Source organism: Meleagris gallopavo, chromosome 6, assembly GCF_905368555.1.
Source record: "Meleagris gallopavo chromosome 6, MGAL_WU_HG_1.1, whole genome shotgun sequence".
Taxonomy (NCBI): domain Eukaryota; kingdom Metazoa; phylum Chordata; class Aves; order Galliformes; family Phasianidae; genus Meleagris; species Meleagris gallopavo.
In genome coordinates this window covers 22,534,172-22,555,206 of record NC_139409.1, presented here as the reverse complement: position 1 = coordinate 22,555,206, position 21,035 = coordinate 22,534,172, and the positions used below count along the sequence as shown (strand labels likewise).

The following is a 21,035-nucleotide window of genomic DNA, read 5'->3' as shown; positions in this document are numbered from 1 at the left end:
TAATCTTCTTTTTTGGAAACCTTTATGCTTCCAAACCTCATTTCTCACTTGTGTGTAGAAAGATATTTCATGAGAATTTTTGTTTCCTCAAACGTTATTTTGAGGAATCTTGTTTAGTTCCATTTCTAACGTATCATTTACACTTCTGCTTACTTTAATTTAAAGCCATGCATTTATTGAGGCTTAAGTAAAATCTACCACATTCAATTTCAGATGTAGGACAGATTTGCAGTGTTCAGAGTTGCCCAAATTCTTAATACTGCAGGTGTAGAAAGGTCCATCTTCATTGTCAGCTGTCATGGCGATGACTGAAGTTTGCATCCTTGCAAAGCAGTGAGAAGAGGCATCCCAAGAGGAGTTTTTGTTGCAGAAAAGCTCCCTTGTTTGCAATCCTGGGTTCTTTTTGGGGATTGCTGTAATATAGGAGGTTTAACTGTAGCTGTTGCTTCATTTCAGTATCCATGACAGATGTTGCTCCACCAGCCATTTTATCCTATCATTGGTGCTTTGCCTCCAGGCTCCTATTTAAGCCTTGCTAGAGCCTTTATCAGTAGCAGCACAAGTTTACACTTTTAGCAGGGGTGTCGCAGCACCAATCTTCTTTGGAGAAGAAGGCCTATGTGGCTGCATAACACTTCATAATGTACTAGAAGACCCTACCATACCATGGAATATTGACGGGGAAAAATTACAACAATTAGTGTCATAGTAAATGGATGTGTCTCATAGGAGTTGATAGGACGTAGCAATGAACAGAGCCTGAAGTGACAAAAAGAATTTTTAACAATGGTATCTAAAATGTAGCTTCGTTATAGAAAAAGTAATATGAAATCAGTTTTATAAATTACCCAGAAAAATTTCTTAATTTTAGGTGTGCTGGAGACTACTCTTGTCCAAATCAGACTTTAAGTAGAAAACACACTTGGAGAAATATTTTCAGATTAATTGAGATTAAACTTATTTTGCCCCTGCTACACATTCTTGATGTAGACTAGGTAGGTATTTAGCGACTAACCTGCTGATGCACACATGCCTGCTGCACACACTGCCGATATGCAGGCAAGGTACAGCTTTCTTACCTAAATATGCACTGATCACAATTTGTATCCTTACTTTCCTGATCAGGTCTTGCCAAGAGATCAAAGCACAACATTGGTTTATAAGTTTCACTCTCAACTGAACGAAAACTGTGTCTTGTGGAAGGTTCTTGCACCAATTTTCCCCTCTTAAAGAGTCCCAAACTAGAAAACTTTTCTTAATAACAATATATAACAATCCCAGTTCCTACTATAATTCTTTGTTAAACTAGCACTCAGTGCTAGTTTACATATGCCTGTAAATTGTATGGATTCTTCCCTTCTTTTTCAAAGTGACTCATTTGTTCAAGCCATTTTTTGTGTTCTTATTTCATTAAAAGCTTTTTAATGCCACATTCTGGAAGGAGGTGCAGAGACCACAGTCAAGTCTCTCACCTAGATAACTTGCAGCATTTAATCTATCCTTTGAGACTCGTTTTTTGTGTGCATCATCTCCTTTTGTTAAAGATGGTTTGAAATAGAAATGTACCCAAGCTCCATGGGAGAGAGGCCTGCAGTGGCATCCATGGTTTGTTTTGCTTTATTTCTTCTGTTGAGAATCAAAGCTTAACACAGAACCCAGGAAGTAGAGAGGCATTTTTCTGTTAACTAGACTCCAATTTTCTAGTAGCAGGGGAAAGCTGGTCTTCATTATAAAGCCAACCCATAAGTGGCAAGGCTTAAGTATTCTAGTTTAGCCATGATGAACTCAGGAAGAGATTAGGCAGTCACATGGGCAGCTTCCGGAGAAGCCCAGCATCCCCTTATATTGGGGACCATGGTTTGGTCGTTAGCAAGTTAGAGCTGCATATTCTCATTCTCCCAGGACTGGCGATAAATGAGGTGGGAGACCAGAGAAGAGCTGGATGCCAGCCATCCCAGTGGAATACGGAGGATACTAGGAAGGTTGGTTTTGTGGTGGAGCAAAGCAACTGGAAGAAGGCTGGAAGTATGATACTAGAAATTATGACCATTTCATCAGCTATCTAAAAGCAGCAGGTGACTAATGTGAGTGGAAATGAGACAGATTGCTGCAGCCAGATCTCTGTATAAATACACTGCAATATCAGGACAAACCTCATTGCATGCAAAGCTGACCACTTCTGTAAAAATCGGGGTTGTCCCATATTCCACAGAAGGCTTCTCTGCAGCTCAGAGATTAGGGCATCATGGTTTTGATTTTAACAGAGAGGGAGCATTGGCAAGTCTCTCCTCCATGGTCCCTGAATCAGGTACTGTGATGCTGCTAATGTTATTTTTGCTTCTTTCTCTTCATATAAAGATAAAATGCTTTTCAAGTGAAGTTTCTAGTCGTCTCTAAGAAAGGTTCTCAGCATAGTATCAGTACACAATTCTGTGAAATTTTCAGTTTAATGGAAATATATTTCCTTGTATTAGTTTTGAGATAAGTTCTGAGTTCCACCTAGTGCGTGAAAATATTACCTCATATAAAGAGCCACTTTTCCTTTCTAGTAGCTTTTGCACACAGCAGCACAGAAACTCTTGAGGTAAAAGCCACTGAATGTAGGTAAAGTGTCTTCCGCAAGTATCTGTATTTGCATGTATGAAGTGCAAACACACACACACATACATACGTACACATAACATCACTCAGGCTGACAACGGATGTACCTAGAAATATTCTCCAGCACCACCACCACGCTCGGTTATGTGGTTCTTCCTAGAAATAAAAAAACAAAATTTTGATCAGTTTTGTGTGTATAAACCACCAAAGAAATGAATGGTTCTTTACTTTCTACCTTACTGTTGGTGCAAAATCTTCCTTTCTTCAAATCACAAATGTTTTAACATCAAAAAGAAGAGCTCATGATCTGAAATAACAACTTGATAGTGGATGCTATGTGTGATCAGGACTTGACTCTACTATAAATAGGTATTTTTTTCTTGATGGTTTAACTAATGAAATAGGAAGGACTATCTTTACACTTTTCAGGAAGCAGCTAATTAAGCATGCCTCTGAATCTGAGACAAATGTAAGTAAAAGGATAAAATTGGTGCTACTGTGTGCTTTTCATGAGACTCATAGCACTCAAAAGGATGTTGTCTATATGTATGTATTAAACTTCTGGTCAATAAATGAAGTGCTTTCTAAAATCCACCAGGGTAGTTTGGTTCACTTTTACTGTAAAAGGAAAACTATTTTAATATTTCTATAAAAAGACAAAATATAACTGTCTTTCTCTAAGAAACATTCTCACCAGCCATACCTACTTCTGTGATGAACTGCAAACAGCTACATAGTAGTGGAAGAACCACTACTCAAAAAAAGGAATAAAATCAATATAATTATTCAGACTGATGCTGTCCCTGGGAACATTGCATAATATAAAGATTATTACCTGTCTCCGTTACAGTTAACAATGTTAATAAGTCTTCAGAGACAGAGTCCAGGCTTTCCCTGTAAACCCAGAATGCTCAGTGAATATTTTAAGGACAGTGTTAGGAAAATACAGTAAGGCAGTCCCCAGCAGGCAAAGCAAGTGTGCTACGCTTCCAAACCAGGGATGAAAGATATGTTGAAGTCACAATTCTAAGTCTGAAAAACCCATGTTACTGTCAGTTGTCTTGGCATTATTGCGTCTCATGGACAAGTGGGTTTTGGAAAGGTTCTCTCCCCATGCTGGAGGTTGCTGTGAAAAGTGATGCAGAGATGGGGAGCAGTCCCACAGTAGCAGCTGTGCAGCTGATTTGTGTTGGTGTGTGGAGGACCAGAGCAGGCCCACAGCCTGGCTGCACATACCTGCACAGCACAGAGAAAATATCTGAATAAACCTTTACATCTCTGAGCTAAAAGTTATGGATATAGGATAGTTATAGTTATGGATATAGGATACAAAAGCAGAAGAAACAGTTATCTCTTTTCACGTTGTCCAATTTTTTTCATTCGTTTCTATGCACAAACTTTCACAACATTTCAAATCACATAATTTAATTACAGTTCTGACTGCCTCCAGCCCGGTTTCCTTCTGCTCAGTAAAGGAGAAGGGAGGGGAAATCAGCATTCCTGCAAGGCTCACCCTTGGGAGCAGAATGGGATGGGATGAGGAGTGGGCCCTGGTTCCATACCCGCCGCCCTCTTGGAGCCCCTGGTTCTGTAGGGATGAGAGAAGCATAGCAAAATGCCTTCTCTCTGAAGTGAAAGGAAGATGCAGGGCCACAGTCTGACTCACTGGCTGGTGGATTAAAGAGTGCCAGGAAGCATTTGTGGGTACTGGAGCTCAATTGTCTATACTGTTAAATTATTAGAATGGTTCCTGGCACGGTTTTGAATTATGCCAACTAGCCTTCCCCCAGACAGTTCCTAGGCACAGTTAAGCATGGACCAAAGACCATTCCCAATAAGCAGTTTGCATGCGGTCACCTTTTTTTGGAGGCTTGAGAATTTAGTAACATGTACATAGACCACTCTGTGCCTGTTGGTCTCCGTGCCAAAGGAACGTTTCCTGTCCCATTTAATTTCCCAGCACAGACATAGCCACTGTGTTACAGTCTGATCCCTGCTTTGTTCCTGTAGCTGTGCAACTGGGCATTGGTCTGTACTTAAAGTCTGTGGCAAACCGAAATGTAGTCTTTTGTGTCTCTGTTACTCAACCCCATCCCTAAACCTCTGTTTGTCTTTTTTGAACTGTATGCTATTCAGACAGCAACTATATTTGGAAAGGGCTGTGCTTTGCACAGATCCCTTTAAATTAAGCAGATATCCAGAAGTGAAAATCTGCTCTGTAAAGTAAATGGAAATTAACTGAGACAGACAATGATGCCTAGATCTTGGGTTTGCAGTGCTACTGAACAGATATGTACCATAATTTGATTTTACATCAGAAATAGGTATCATGAAGTGCAGGAGTGAACCTCCTGGGGCTAGGTGGTCCCAGATAGCAGTGTCTGTCAGGTATAATAAGGCAAACAGCTTTATTTCAGAGAAAAATTATCCTTCTTCAGACTGTAATTACAGCTTTCCCCTTATTTCTTACTGAGCACATTCCCATCTTCAGCAAGTCCAACACAGCACTGGTACAATTTTGCAGATGTTCTTACCTTTCTCATGCCTCTTAGATATATATTTCATTTGTTTTCATTCTGGCATGCTGCCTAAATCTATTGATATTTAAATTATAAAAAGCAGCACTAGCTACTGATGTTGTTCTTTAACTGTTATCATCCCATCTGGATAGTAGAGTCACAAAATGTACAGTGGAAATGGAGTATAGTTTCTCCTTTAGGTCCCAATGCAAATTATTCCCAGTTTTCTTGTATGTAGACTGATCTGTAGAAAATATAAAAGTCATGGTATCCTGGGGACTGGCAGAAAAAGCAGAAAAGCTAAAGGCTGGTTAAAGGGGAAAAGGAGCTAATTTGGTTCTGGAGCATTTGGGGGCAGCTGGAAGAAGAGGAAACCAAGTATGACATTCTGGGGATCTTGGGGTGCTCAGGAAGCAGACCATGTCTACTTGGCTGTTTGTACATGTGCAGCACCGGATTAAGCATGTTTGGTGACATCAGGGAATCACTGGCACATGGCAGAGCTGGGAGAGGAGCTAGGGGACAGCTGAAAGAAAACGGGCTGGAGCAAGAGAGGGGATAAAGAAGCTGGGTGGGTAAGGGGAAGGGAGGAGGCAACAGAAGGAAGTTCATTAGCTGAGAGGACTAAAATGCAGCATGCTCTCTGAGGCCTGCAACCTCAGGGGTAGACGGGAGCCTTGCACTGCATTAGGATCTCTGTCAGTGTGTGAGCACAAATGCCTTTTCCTGCAGAGTGGTCACCAACTGCCACATTACAAGTGGCAAATTTTCAGGGCCAGCAGAATTTAAGCAAAGTATAACAGTACAGAAGTTTGAGATTTTGGTCCTAAAAAGGGGGCTGTGTCAGGAAGCAGCACCGAAGTGCCGTGCATGCTCGCTGCTGTGCATGGAGAGCGCGTCTTACCGGTGATGTGGCTTACCTAAGCAAAGCATTTTTTCATTCTAAGTCAGAACCATACTAAAGAGGAAGCGATGATCTAGTTGTTCAGCCACCATATCCTGTGTTCAGAATAATTTTCGTTTCTACTTATCTGCAAATGTTAATGGAATGTCCACAAATATTTTCTTGGTTTCTATGGTAAGCAAAAGGGAGTGTGAAACTCTGTGTCAGAAGCACTACATCATCTGCACACCCCATGCTTTGCAGAAGGCCCTGAGCAATGCAGAAGCCATATGTGGCATTACTTGTGTGCAAACTGACAGTTAGTAAACGTTGAGTCCTTTCATGTTCAGGTTTTGAAACACAGACTTGCATATTACAAACTGTGTTACTTGATCACTTTTATAATTGCCATAATGGTAGAGCATATCAGAACAGCACTTCACTGATCACTTCCTCTCTGACTACAAAGCCATCAGGCAGTTGCTGGAATTGAGCTGCAAGACTTTGGAAGTCTTTCTTAAGGTTTAAGTTTCCAAATTACTGAGAAACCAAATCTCCCGCTCCCCTGCAAACACGTGCACTGAGGGCAGCAGGGTGCGCGCTGGGGAGCTGTGCCAGCGTGCGGCCACGTGGGAGAGGCAGCCGGCGTGCTGCGTGCCTGCGGCCTTCTGGAAGCAGCAGTGCAGGGCATGCCGAGCTGCGAGGCGCCTTTTGGGAGCAGTGTGGCCCCTGTGCTGCATTTCCCAGGAAATGGCACTTAGGGTGGAGCGTACGTTGTCAGAAGGGCTCACCGAGCTGTCTCACATACATCCCCACAGTCCTTAATGTGGAACTGGAGGAAATAAAGCGTTTTTTCGCTTCGTATGAGAAGAGCCGAGAGGGTCTCAAACTGGGAATGGTGGGTTGCGTGGGTATTTCCACTTGGCACATTATAACAAGTTGAACTTGTTGTATTTGATTTCTCAAACCAATGTTTCTTCAGAAAGATTTTCCACAAGTTTCCTGAGAAAGTGCAGATCAGGGCTTAAGAGAGAGATTCTGCTTCACCAAAACCCTGCACTTATTGTAGGAGTAACTGTCTCTGGTTCAGGTAGGGCAGCTCCAGTAAAAATTCCCTGACCTTGTGCTACGTATATGTCTTCTGTCCCGGTTGTGAATCTCTGGAGAAACCTTACCTTTTTTCATAGGCTGGGAAACATTTTGGAAAAACATCATTGGTACACTACCCAATCAGGAACGAGGTAAATAAATAGTGCTCAGTTTCCATACAGGAATCTGTTTATGCGGACAGGTAGCTGGAATTGAGGTTGCCGGTGCGGTACTTTGCACCGTGTTATTGAACTGTTTCAAAGACAAATTTTATGAATAGAGATCAAAGCGTTTAAGAGGACTGTTAGCAAATATGACCACTTGTGCAAATATCCGTGAACCTCCCTTGAGTAGCCTTTCAGTAGTTCCAAAGTCTGTCGGGGCATGTAATGATCGTAATAAATGCTGTATTTGCTTTTGTTTCTGCTGGCTTTGACCAGTAGATTCAACTGATTGCTTCCATTGTTATTTATGCTTATATGGTTATCATTTGGAAAAAAAAAAAAAACAACACTCTTGTTATACATATCTTTATACCAGTTTTGAAATTCATTCTAGTTAACATAATTTTTAAGTTATTTTTGTGTTATCAATGCACTTCATTCTTTTTTTTTTTTTTTTTTTTTTTGCTTTGTCATGCTTCTCCTGAGCACTGCATTTCCCAATACTTACTTTTGTGTTAGTTGGAGAAAGAAACTACTAATTTTTGATATCCTTTCTGCCCATGAGTTAGTATTGACAGAAATTTAAATTATAGCACACACTGAGAATATATTGCCATTTAGCTGACAATCCTGTGTTGTATTATAAGCACATGCACGCAGGAGCAGGATACTCCTGTGGCTCTGAGATTATATGTTAGCTACATAATAGATCTAAGGAAGCTCTTTGTGTTCTTCTGTAAATATACTGAAGATACAGTCAGCCTCATCTGTATTTGGTTGATTTGTGAGAAACAAAGGAGTAAACATAAACTGTCCCATCGCTGTTGTGGGTTCAGTATACAGGACTCATCAAACTCCATCAATGGAGCCGTGTCAGTGAAATTCCAGCTGTGTCTCTACAACACATTGCAACGTGAATGGCTGCCTGAAAGCAGGCACTTTACATGGCATATGTCCCTGGAAAAGACTATATCATTTGGAAATAAATTGTGGGAGGAGTTAGTGCTGCTGTTACCCATGGCACATGAACAGAGACAGTCACAGAGCTGAAGGTCAGGAACCTGCCAAGGATCCCAGTGCTATGCTGCTTGGGTGAAAACAAAGACAACATAAGGATCTTGGTGTCCAAGGACACCACAATGCACAGCACTGAATGTCTTTTGTAATGGACAGCTTTGGGGAGGTTTTAACTTAAAACGTATCCATCTGCTAAAATAATAAATGTCTTCAGTTCAATATGAAGAAAGAACTTTTGAAACAGGTAGGACACATTTACCCAAGTTGGCCAGTCCAGCTCCATTAACACCATTCCTTTTGCAAGAAAAAAAAAAAATACTTGCTGAACTATGAAGAGCTTAGGATAAACATGGGCAACAGGTTCTGATTTATCTCGTAGCTAAACCTACAGGATTCTTTAACTTTCTGGCTTCCAATTTGGCACTTGGGTGATGACACCCAGGAAGTCTAATAAAGTGGTTAAGAAAAGCAGCCCTTGATCAACAAGTTTAATGTTTGCTCTACAGAGAATCTGAACATCCACTGGAAAACATTTGGGTTCTGTAAGTTGCATAAGGTTCAAAGAGCTGTTCTGACAGAGATACTGTAGTATCATGCCAATGCTTAACTGTGATACTACATTTTTGTTGTACTGTTGAACTGCTCTGTTCTGGAGAAATGGCACTACCTGATTTGTTGTTATTGCAGCTTACCCACATGCTTCTCCATGCAAGACCCTGGTCAAATAAGATTGCCTGAATCTGTGGGGCTTTGCTGTTTGGATGAAGCTAAATTGCATCTGTGTACAGTAACACTTCTGAGGTTTTAGTTCTACAGCTAAGCTTGCTGTAACTTACCTTTCATTTTGTTTTTCAGGTTGTTACTTTGTGGTATAGAGCTCCTGAAGTTTTGCTTCAGTCCAGCTATGCAACACCAGTTGATCTTTGGAGTGTTGGTTGCATATTTGCAGAAATGTTCCGTCGAAAGTAAGAAATGCTACTTTACTTTCTTCTTTTTTTTTTTTTTTTTTTAATTTGAAAGTTAAAAGAATGTGCAGTGATTTCTGGCACAATACCTTGGATCATGTTAATGTTGGAAAGGACTGGTAGGACTGATAGGATGCTTCATTTACAGCACAGAACATAAGCATCTGTTGCAAATTCATACCTTTCACAATTTTGGAGTCTTTCAGTAGGAGTCTCCCTGAGCTCTTGGTAAAGTGTATACAAGCAATGTATTTCTGTTACACCTGAATCCAAATGCAGATAAATATGAGCTAGAGGAGCTGTTGATTATTTTGAGTAAAGCTGCATTCTAGAAAGGGCTCAGCATTCACCAGAGTCTTCTTGCTCTGGTGTTTGCATTAGACCATCAGTTGTTTGCTCATAGTCCTCACTTGGCATATCTGAGATTTTGGAAGTCATTGTAAAGTTGATTTCTGGAAACAGAGGTAGGAATTTGAAGAATGAGCTCTTTTGCTAGGGTGCAGGGGAACGGAGACAGTTAAATGCAGGTTAAAAAGAAAAAAAAGATTAAAGATTGGCTGATTCAATTAAAGTAACAATCAGAACTATTTTGCTATGAAATATTGTAGCTAGATGGAGTTGATTTGTGAATGCAAGAGAAATATGTGTGCTATCATTCCCTGTGGTAGTACACTGAGATTGAGACTGTAGGGTGTGAAGAGGAACAACCCCTCAAGAACCTTAGCAAGATAGACCTGTCTCAATATTAACCCAAACACATGCATTTCCATTGAGTTCATTGCAAAAAGTCTGCGTGATCTTCTTAGAGAAACTGTATGTATAATTTTGATACACCTATACTGTTAAATCAAAGAATATACATAAAGAAAACAGGAGAGAAAATGATAACACTGAGAGGTATAAAAAACAAAATCAGTACAATTTAAAAGACAAAGCCATACTACGAGGGCCTTGAGAAACAGCTATTTAAAAGCTGCAGATTGAGATGAATTTATAGTGTGAAGTTCAAAATACAAGTTGGAATCTTGCAAAAGAACTTTGAGATTCCACTATTTATTAATATTAGTATATGGAAAAATCATTTTTCTTGGGCTTCTTGCCTGGTCAAGTGGCCTGGGTAGAATTAGTACACTCCACCCTCTCTGTGTCTGACTCAGAAATGAAGTCAGAAGATGAGAGAAAAGAAGAATGTGGATTTTAGGAGGATCAATTGAGCCCTTCCTTGCTTTCAACTTTAAAAAATGTAGTCCTATCTCATATACTGCCAGGTTCACGATGGCATTAAGCCGTTGATTTTTTTTTCTGATAATAGCAGCAGAGTCAACAGCTGTGATACAGGACAAAACAAATGAACACAGAACTTTATTACTTTCTCAAAGCTCTCATTTTTTCTCATTTAATTTGTGGCATTCTGGCAGATTAAAAATATTACCATATGCAAGCACCACCAATTTAATTTCATTTTTGTGAAATTATGATTCCCAAAGTATCACTGACTCCAAATCCCAAAGTACAACACAGTAAATTTAATTAAGGACAGTTAAATTTTCTGTTGGTTTACAAATGCAAATATTATATTAATATTACAAAATCAGAGTTTTTTTTTAAGGGAAATGTGATCTTACTTCAAGTACAGTTTGATAAAACCAGAACTTCTATTATTCCTGCCAAATGCAGGGTCAGTCTGACATTTCTAGTCCTAAATTTGGGAGACTGTCAAAAACTGTAGAAGTCAGTCATCTGCCAAGTCTGTATGTACTATGTTGTTTCACTGGAAGCAGTATGACTTTCACATCCTTCAGTATCTAAGCGTGATTTGGAATACTAACCTAAAACCTCATTGCCATAAAGCTATAATGACCAGCACTGAGTGCTATCTCCATGGTTGTACTGGCTTAATGTTGCAAAACTCCCTGTATGATATATATTGTTTTTCTGATTTTCTTCATGGATTGCAAAAGAAAGCCCATGTTACTGTGATCTTGGTAGCAATAAACTGTGAAATTTTGCAAACTTCATGGATTATTTCCAAAATATTAAATAAATGGAACAGCTAATTCTGAAAAATGGTAGTGCCCTTGAGTAATCACCCATCTGCATTTCCACTAGTGCTCATAGAGTAAGGTATGACAGTGTAACTAAAACTTAGAAGTCATGTTGGTTTGACATTAAGACAACTCATTGTTTTACTGTGTTCTTGTTTCCTTCTTTCCCTACTCTTTTGTCCTTTGAAAGATCTTAAAGCTTTTTTAAGAAATAGACTGAGACTCCTTTGGGTCTTTTGCTATTACAGATATTTAACTTTTTTGGAAATAAAACACTATAAATAAATAAAGCATCACAAAATATATCAGAATTCTGTTTATGCCAAGCAAACATTCAAAAGTGCAGACACTTTTTATCTAGAATTTACTAGAATACAGTTTTGTAGGTAGTTACAGGCACAGTCGGGGTTCTGTAGGTTTGGACAGGTATGGGAGGGAAGTGAGCTCTGTATGACTCGTCCAGCATTGCTATATTAGAGATAGCCATGTCTCTAAGTGGAAAGCACTTTATTTAATTTAAACCACTCTTAATTCAAACCAGTATAGGACAAATGCAAAAAAGATGTATTAAAAAAAAAAAAAAAGATACAAAACACATGAAGGCAGATATTGGAGTTCATATACACAAATAAATAAATATATGTCTAACACAGAGAATAAATTTGTACATATTGGCTGATTCAGTTGGCCAAATGGCACTTCTCAGCTGAGGACTAAAGTCCTAAAATCTGAGATTTCTATAACATCATAGCTATCTTTAAAACCTACACATTTTGTTACAGTGCAGATTTGTAGGCTTCTGTGCTTCAGTGTGTACCTACTAGCATCTCAGCTCATCAGGTTTGTGGGCATGAAAATTGGGAGTGTATGAATGAATAAAGACTGTGTCCTGAAGCCCAGCTGCTGATGAAAGCAGCCCCAAATGAAGCATTACTTTCAGATTTCCTTATAGGATAGTTTCAGTTTTTTTAATCTCATATCTAGTCAAGTAGATTTCCATCATTTGTAGCCATATTTGGGTGGACTGTCCTTAGCTGACAAACATGTAAATTTATTTATCACAGTAGCTCCTTTCTTGATTTAAAAGCTGAGGTCCATTGATAATAATGACCAATAAAGAAAATTGTGCAGTATGTTTTTGTTTGCTTTGGTATCACAGAACCTTTAACAGATAAAGCCGGAAAGTGGGCCTAATGGCATAGGGTATCCTTTGGCATAGTGAGAAGATAGACTGGAAGTCTGCATGTCTTGTCTCAGCCCAGAGAATATTGAGCTATTTGCATTAATCTTGTTTCTACAAAACATGACCAAGTAATATATTTAGGTAAAAAAACAAGGATTAATACTGAGCATTTTCCTTGCCAGTAGGAAAGGATCTTGTACCTCCTATTCAATGAACAATTCAGTAAGGAGTAAGGCAAGTTTGGGAGTAGGTCCTTACTTCTTCTGGACACATGGAACTCTTCCAGCTGGCTGGAGGACTGAGGGCGGCTCCGAAGTGGAAGCCATGACCAGTGGTTTAGGGGAGGGAAGGGCTGTCTCTCTTCTTGCTTGGATTACGTAGTACTTAATCAAGGTGAATGAGTGTGAGAGGAGAAGGGAAGAAGACTGAAATCTGAATCTGGGTGAAACAATCTATAAGAAAAAGCAACTGTTGCTGGTCTTGGACTCTCTTCTGAGCAGGTATTCTTGAGAAAAAGTGTTTCATCACTTAGTTCTTAGTTATTCATATGGACCTAGTCTTCAAAATGACAGTCCTGTATGATTTCAGTCCTGCATAGATTAGTATGTTAGTAAGTATGTATGCAGGATAAATGAGCCAGATTTCTGTATAACAATTCCAGATAGACAAATGTAACAATAAAACTGAGTAAACAACTTTGCATTTATTTGTAGTAAATGTGGAACTAAAAATCATCAGAAAAGCTCATTAGGTTTCTGTAGCCTGTTCTTCAGTCAAGCTGAAGAAGTCATGCATCTGAGAGCAGTGTTCTGAATGCATGTGCAGTCTTCAGTAATGTTACAGGTATCTATTCAAACACAAACCTTAAAAGACGCTCCTTTCCCAGAAAACGTTTCCACCTCTCCAAACCAAAAACTGAAACAGTATTACCTCAGTTCCTCTAGTTTTATCCAGCCATGAGGGAAATTAATTCCATTTGCGTGGACATCTTACTGAGACCATTCATGCACCGGCTCCACGGTATTTTAATCAGCCTACTGTTGGTACGATCATCAGGCCCAGAATTTCTTAAGCCACAATACTGGTGCAAATAGTATGAGGTTATTATTTATTCAGTTTTGAATATTAAATCATGCTCTTAGCAGTTGCTCTTTTTTCAGCTTACTCCACCAGCACCTAATAAATGTGGGACAGTCATTGTATTGCCAACCATATTTGAAGATTGTGTCAGTGGATAAGAGATTCGTAACTCTACAAAAACACCTATGATGGGACAAGTTTCCTGGTGGACCCAAGGAAACACACAAAGAGAAATAAGCAGTAACTGTATAAGTCAACTTTTAATAGTATGAATGTGTCCACTTAGAGGAACTGCATCATTGTGTGCAGAAAAGCCATGAGCCCAGGATCTTGTTGCTTGTGACAGTGTGTAGAGATGTGATACAATCAAACTGTAGAGCCTATCTTGTCATCCTTTGATCATCATGGTGATCATGCTGTGATATGAGCTCCCTATAATTATAAGCAAAACATATAACTGTTTTTTAAAAGCTAGCCTTGCACTCATATTCATTCTTAGATACAATAGTTGTAACAAAATCTTTCAAACTAAATCTAATAAAAGATCTTTATTCACTTTTCCAGACAAGTTATAGGTTATTCATAGAATTTTAAAAGCAGTTGTCAGATCCACTGCACACTTTTTTTTTTGTGTTGAATCTGGAAGCAAATGATAGGATAGGTCTTTGGAAGGAGATGTGTTACTCACCTGTCCCCAGCTTCCACATTTGTGAGCAAGGGAAGAGCAATCAACTCAACCTTGTCTCAGTTAATGCTGTGAAATAAATACCATTGAGTGGTTTCATAAAAAAAATAGTCAACCAGAACACCTGTTTTTGAGTTGTCTCCAAAAACTGAAGCTGGAAAGGGGAGTTTGAACTTCTATTACTGACTGAAAAGAATAACTCTTTTAGATGGATCACGTGGTAGAGTCTTGGCTTCAATGAAATTATTGTTGAAATTAACCCTGACTTCAAAGAGGCTTGTAACCTCTCTGTAAACAATTTAGTGGGACAGAATGGCACAAAACGTGGAAGAGCTAATCTCTGTTAATGTGTGTAAGTACAACACCTAAGCACTTAGCTGGAGAAATCCCTCTTCAAGATAGTATTGCAAACTGGCAAGGAGAGGGTATTGCTTAGGTTGTCCTGGTTCCATGGTTTGTGCTTCTTGCAGTGATCCTGTACAAGCTTTTTGTTGTCTTCTCCATGAAATAAACCTTGATAGGTAACTCTCGGGGACCGTGAGATTTTCATTCAAAATAAGGGTTGCAGTGTGGGAGATATGAACAGTCACTTGAACAGATGAGACTGGAATTCACAGTATCTGCTCTAGTCTTTGTGAGACTGCAAAGCAGAAGCAAGAGAGTATGTTCAAGCTAAACTTGCAAGAATTTAAATTATTTGGTTATTTTGATATCTTTTGGCCAAAGTATCACCAAATAAACTGTAATTTCAACGGAAACCAGGCTATCACAATGTGACTACTGTATGCATTTATCCAGAGGAGGAGGTACAGGTTTCTGCTATTTACCAGTGGATAACTAAGTAATAACTCTTAACAGAGCTTCCAGGTTCTCCAGTGCTTTGAGTGGGACAGGTGGCTTTCAACTCTGAAGAGATTTGCAGTCTGGCTCATACTTTAGGCTGTTCTAACTAGCATCATTTTCATCATGCCCTCATTTGGTCTGAATTAGCTGTTCCTAGAGGTGTTAATCTCTTGCAGATGCAGTCCTTTAAGGTTGCACTTTGAAAAAACAGGTATATGTCTGTTGACAGACGTTCAACAGTAAAACCACAGGTTCTGAGGTGCCAAAGCATGTTCTTTGTCTGGAAAAAGAAGCAAAGAAGACCGTGGGCTTGGGGAAAGTGGTTCACAGAAATTCTGCTATTGCTGAGAACAGCTTGGATTTTGCATTGCTGGGTCCTCTACTCCAGACACAGCTTGGATTAGTCATTTCTTATGATTCGTTGCTTTGCGTTTGGATGGTGTAGAGGAAGAGACAGTGAATCTGTAAATTTACAAATGCATGCCTGACCAGAAGATTTATATGTTTTGAGTCACTCACTTCAAATTAAGCAAGAGTATGTCATCACTTAAAAAAAAAATAAATCATTAATACTGTTCAAAACTCAAGGCATTGGGGGAGCAGGAGGATTTTTTTAAGTCTGTGATCAACAGTAAAGTATTATATACTAAAACAGTAGCAACAAAATACTATGCCACACAGAGATTGTATGGGGTACATACTCCTGCCACAGCTCAAGTGTATCTGCAGGCAAAGATGTGACTGGAGATAATATGGTTTGGACAAGAAGAAGGCAGAGAAAGCATCTTCAAATAACACACCATTTAGGAAGCTTTCCCTCAACTGGAATCAATGGATCAATGTAGTATGCAATCTGTAGGGTAGGAAATGGTGGAAAAAATCAACAGGATTCTGCAGGGAAAAACTATATTTATTTTTGCAATGATCTTTATTAAGAGTGGTTTTGTACATTCTCGGAAGTTGTCATTCAAAGTGGGGTTTTAACTTCTCCCTGTGCGTGAAATCCTGGTCAGGATTATGAGTGAAATCTTGATCATGTTGAACACAGGAGAAAGTTAATGCTGACTGGTGGTAGTGATGGCTTCATTTTTGTTTTGCCTTTCTATATAACAAAAATGTTGTGAACAAAGCCTGAAAAGAGAGATATTTATGCATCAGTACTGCCACAGAAGGAGTTGTAAAGGCCTTTTAATTCTTTGTCAGTTATTTTCCTGTACTTCAGCATATCTGATGATTTAGTCCTCACTGTTTTTAAGTGGATGCTTAGCTATGCAGCAATAGTATTTCATTTTGCCTACAGGATCCTCTATTTCTCCATGTTATTAGGCCTTTCTTCAGGTCTTAGCTTCACCTGTCCTTTTTGTGCTCCATTCTCATTTTCAACACATTTCTGAAATGCCTTTCAAAAGCAGATAGAGAAGAGAGCTGTAAGATAATTTCATGTCCTCTTTATGTGGGGCAGCGGAAAGAAGTGGATGGATCAGAAAAGAAATTCACGAAAAAGGAAAAAAAAAGGATATTAGAAGAGAAAAACCAACACAGTAGGCAAAAAGCATCAGAGCTAAGTGTGGCTATGAATGGCTGTTTGTAACTCAGGGTTTACCTATAAACTGACAAACTTCTTAAATGTTTTTGAGAAATAACTGTTCACTTTATCATGCAGCAATTTTAAACACAGACTTCGCAATCATATTATCTGGTGTTTTCCAGTGGACCTTAAACCAACGTATCTAGTGGACCAACAGCTTGAAAATGTAATCATCCACTTGTCTGCTTGCTCACAGTTAGATTTGGGTAGGAGCAAAATTCAAACAACTCCTTTTTTCTTTTTTCTTTTTTTGTTTTTATTTTTGTTTTGCTTTTGGTCTTTATTTTAATAAGCAAAGGTAGATGCTGCAGCTTAGAACTGTAAAAGCTACACAGCTTGATTTGCAGTCTTTGAACCAAGGTACTGTACAATTCTGGCTTGAGTTTGTTTTTGCCATTTTTGGAAATTATCTTGTTTTGTTATAAGAATGATTTAAGTTGCAAGTGTCATTAAAGTTCTCCATAGTCCAGACCAGCTATACTGGGAGAAGATTCATTCCTTGGAAAGATCTTGTCAGCACTGAAAATTCTGTGCTTTGCATTTTTCCTCCTTTATTCTTCTGCCATTCATGTGCACATGGTCGTGTGGGAGGCTGATGGTTTTTCCAAAGCAGACCTAATAAAATTGGATTTTTTCTTCTTCCCCAGATAGGTGGCCAGCCTATTACAGACTTTTTTTTCAAGCATTTATTAAATTGAATGGACTCGAGCCACAATTTAGCTTAGAGACCTTAGTGATCTGATAGAATAACAATGGCATTTTGCTTCAGACTTTACTAACAAAGGAGGGCAGAAGGCTGTACTTGCTCATGTTATTGCAGTTTTCTGATAAGCAGGATTGTTTTCTCTTTAATCCTAACACCGCAGCAGAATTCCCCTTGGCTTTGGGCAGAAAACAAATGCATATTAATGGAGTGAAGGGCAAACAGAATAATGCTTCTAATTGTCAAATGCAAAATACATATGAGTTCCCAAGACAACATCACCCATTAAAAATAAAGTACCGTGCTGTTTTTCAGCTCACATTCTCCCTCAAGCCTTTTCTAGCTGATATCTTTCTAAGTGTCTACAGTTGGGCTGATTGATAGCCGTTAGTCAAATCCAGCAACTGCATCGGCCTGTGGTTGGAGATGAGTGGTAAGTGAGCGCCAGGCCATTCACTTGTGGTTTTCCTCCTAGTTTCCAGCTGTGCCAGGCTTTCTGTCAGAGGAATAGATCTGTTGGTAAGGGAAACCGTTGGTAAACCATAGAAACCAAAAACTGTCTCACTACCCATGACAAAAAACAGAAGAGAACCCTGAAGTCGGGGCAAGAAGACCTGCAGCAGCTGTGCTAACTGACCATGGGTAACCTGACCGTTAGCTCAGGTGCGGGCCAACCTGCAGCCAGGACCAGGTGCTGTAGGCCCAAGCCATGCTCACCAAGCTGCCCTACTGGAAAGCTTTTGCAGCTTCTGCATGTACAGGTGGCACAGCACTCTTCTGACATCCTCTTGAATGTGGCATCCTTAAGGAAAAACTCTCATTCCTTGGAGGGCGGATACTCTGGTCTGCGACAACCCAAGTTAGCCTGACCAGAGGTCAGAGGAAAAGGCCTCATGGCTAGGAAAAAGACCACAACATGTCAGTCATGTTGTAGACGTTTTAAAGTCCTTGGTATTAACATCATGGTATTTGTAGTGGAATTTGTAATGTAGTTTTTATTTGGAAAGTGCAGTTTGCATTTGGAAGTAAGGCTGGCGGCAGGATCACCAGGCTGCCCCCCAGGCAGTGCTGTGCCAGGCACAGCTGCCTACCAGTGCCAATGTGCAGCACCTCAAACACACACAGGCATCTCAAAGATGAGGTCATTCCTTGGAAAAGGCAAAGCAACCCACAGGTGACATCCAGATGACATCCCCAGCTGCAAGTGGCTGCAGCCATAGAAGAAGAGAGGCACGGAGCAGCATTACAGTGCTCCTTCCTCTTGGCCCCAGGGAGGGACAACCAGCTGTATGCAGCTCAAGGACTTTGCTTTTGAAAGGGTCTCCTGGCTCTTTCACGCTGCTTTCCTCTCCAGGAACTTGGCTGCAAGAGGCTTTGCTTTTTGACTAGAATTTGGCTGGGGGAAGCTCTGTGTACTTTTGTTTGTCTCATAATAGAATTAAATATTGTTTTTATTTACTTTTCTCTTTCATAAGAAAATGGCTACAAAAAGGTATTCAAAGTCCAAATGGGTGTACAGGAGACTTTCCTGGACACTGGTGTGTGCTAGAGAAGGGGAGGGAAGATTAGATATTAACTGCAGCTCACATTGCTGAGCTCCCAAGTGTGGACTTTTTCCAAATTGAATGTCCAGTCAGAAATTTTGATCTGAGCAACTTTATTCAATTTGCTAGATTTGACCACCCAGAAAAGAACGCAAAACACAACAGCTTTCTGAAACCTTGTACTATTTTTGTACCAAGTAAATAATTGGCTGTGAGAGGAGAGCTCTAAATGTCAAAAGAAAGCAAGAGGAATTGTGATATTTAGATTTCTGGAAAACCATTTTTCCAAGGGAATGATAACCACGGAAGTGCTTACTTACATCATGGGGGACAGACTATGCAGAGGACTTGAAGTAGATATGAGTCTGCAGGCTATGGTTGTGGATGGCAAAGACCTAGACAGAGCCCTGATCTGGGGAGGGTGGTGGACACAGGCTGTGCAGCACATCCCAGGCATCCTGCAGCATACGTGGCATCCACAGGCAGCCAGAGCCGTCTTCACCATCAGTCCTCAAGCCTGTGTTGTTTGCTGGGCACTGAAAAACACAGAGAAGAGGCATAGCAGAATACAGTTCATACTAGTTCCTGTCTTGTCTTCTTTTGAAGCCATGTTATCCTTGTGATATGAGTATGTTGTTGCCTTGCTTCTTTTTGTCTGCATGGCACTTGCAGCAGTGCCATCATGTTTGCCTGTGGACTCTGCTCAACTTGCTGGTACATTGGCCGTGTACAAATGAGTCCATGAAACACTCAGTCACCATGGTACACTGCTAGAGGAAGCGGCAGGATTTACCAAGTCAAGAGCTTTTGGTGTCAAGATGTGGCATGCCTGGTTGTCCCTTAGTGCTTCATTTCCTTTTATAGATGTCCAGAATGCATACTGTCCAGAAGCAACTCTAAGACAATCTCTGTTACAGTATTTCTTCTACTCAAATATTCTCCATAGCTTCTTCTGTAGCTTGTCCAGGTTTAACAATAATAAGTGCTTTTGGAAAACAGATATTTGTCAAATGGAAGTTTCATCCAAGGGATTACTTTATTTCCACCGATTTATTCTACTGGGCTAGAATAAACAGGCACAAAGATTCGGTTACTATTGATTCTGACTGAGTCCAAATGAATTACCTAAAGATAAATGACTTAGTCAGCTATATCATACAGAATTTGCCAACTATTGCAGATTATCAGATCATTTTTATTAGATTATGTCCGTGAAGCAGGTTTTATTATTATGTCAGTACAGCACACAAAACAATCTATACAACAGAATGATTTTTAAAGTGCTCATTATATCCAAATAATAGGAGTGCAAGCGTTCAGTATCTAAAGAAGTACACAAAGCATGGGATTTCTCAGTAATGGTGCTATCTGCAGCTGTTAAACTAAGCCTAATTGGCAGTGAAGAATCATATTCAGCTGCTAAAAGAATGAAGCTACTCTAGATTGCATCAGACCATTAGCAATGGTAAAGTGTATGTACAAAGACCAAACAGAAAAGCAGGCATTCTTGCTTCTTACCTGTCTTGGCTCCAGAACTTTTTAGTTTGATTATGAGGGTATTAGGCTGGAAAGAGAAAGTCGAGTTTAAAGAGGCCCCAAACAACTTGGTAATCTACTTCTCGTAAACTCTCCAGCCACATCTGTATAGGAAGCATGGCTTACCATGGAAGGAAGCTTTGGCTTGGTTATATGCTTATGCATATATGCAGAAGAGGATTCTAGTTTTTGAATCTTGAGCAAATCTGAGCTTTTTCAGATATAGAGTTAAAATTCTTCTCTAGGCTTCCATTGTCTTTTTTTGGTGTTTTCAGCAGATCCCAGTATTTTTATAAATTGTTTTTTAGAAATGGATTGTGGGAAACTAGCAGAGAACATAAAAGTGCTGAATAACCTGGTGATGTGTGGGCTGAAAAGTTCAAGGCATGGAATGGTTCAACAGCTACAGGTTCTCAGTACCTTAGAGACTGAAGAAATATTTATTATGTAAAGATAAATTTGTATCCTATTCCCACTAAAATAATGTCAAAAGCCAATAGAGTTTTGCTACCGAGGCAGGACTATGTCTCAGTAATGGCAAAGCACTGTACTCAAGAGATAATAGAATAAAAATTGTTCCAAAATTCTTC

General features: G+C 39.6%; 1 protein-coding gene across 4 annotated transcripts in view; it reads left to right on the top strand.

Annotated features, from left to right (window-relative positions):
* Window positions 1-21,035, top strand: part of CDK6 (cyclin dependent kinase 6) — a 132,795-nt gene that overhangs the window by 80,417 nt on the left and 31,343 nt on the right. For all 4 annotated transcript variants that reach the window (XM_085227441.1, XM_085227439.1, XM_085227440.1 and 1 more), the window contains exon 5: window positions 9,129-9,238. In XM_085227441.1, coding sequence (XP_085083567.1) covers window positions 9,129-9,238 — 110 coding nt within the window. The remainder of the gene's footprint in view (window positions 1-9,128; window positions 9,239-21,035) is intronic.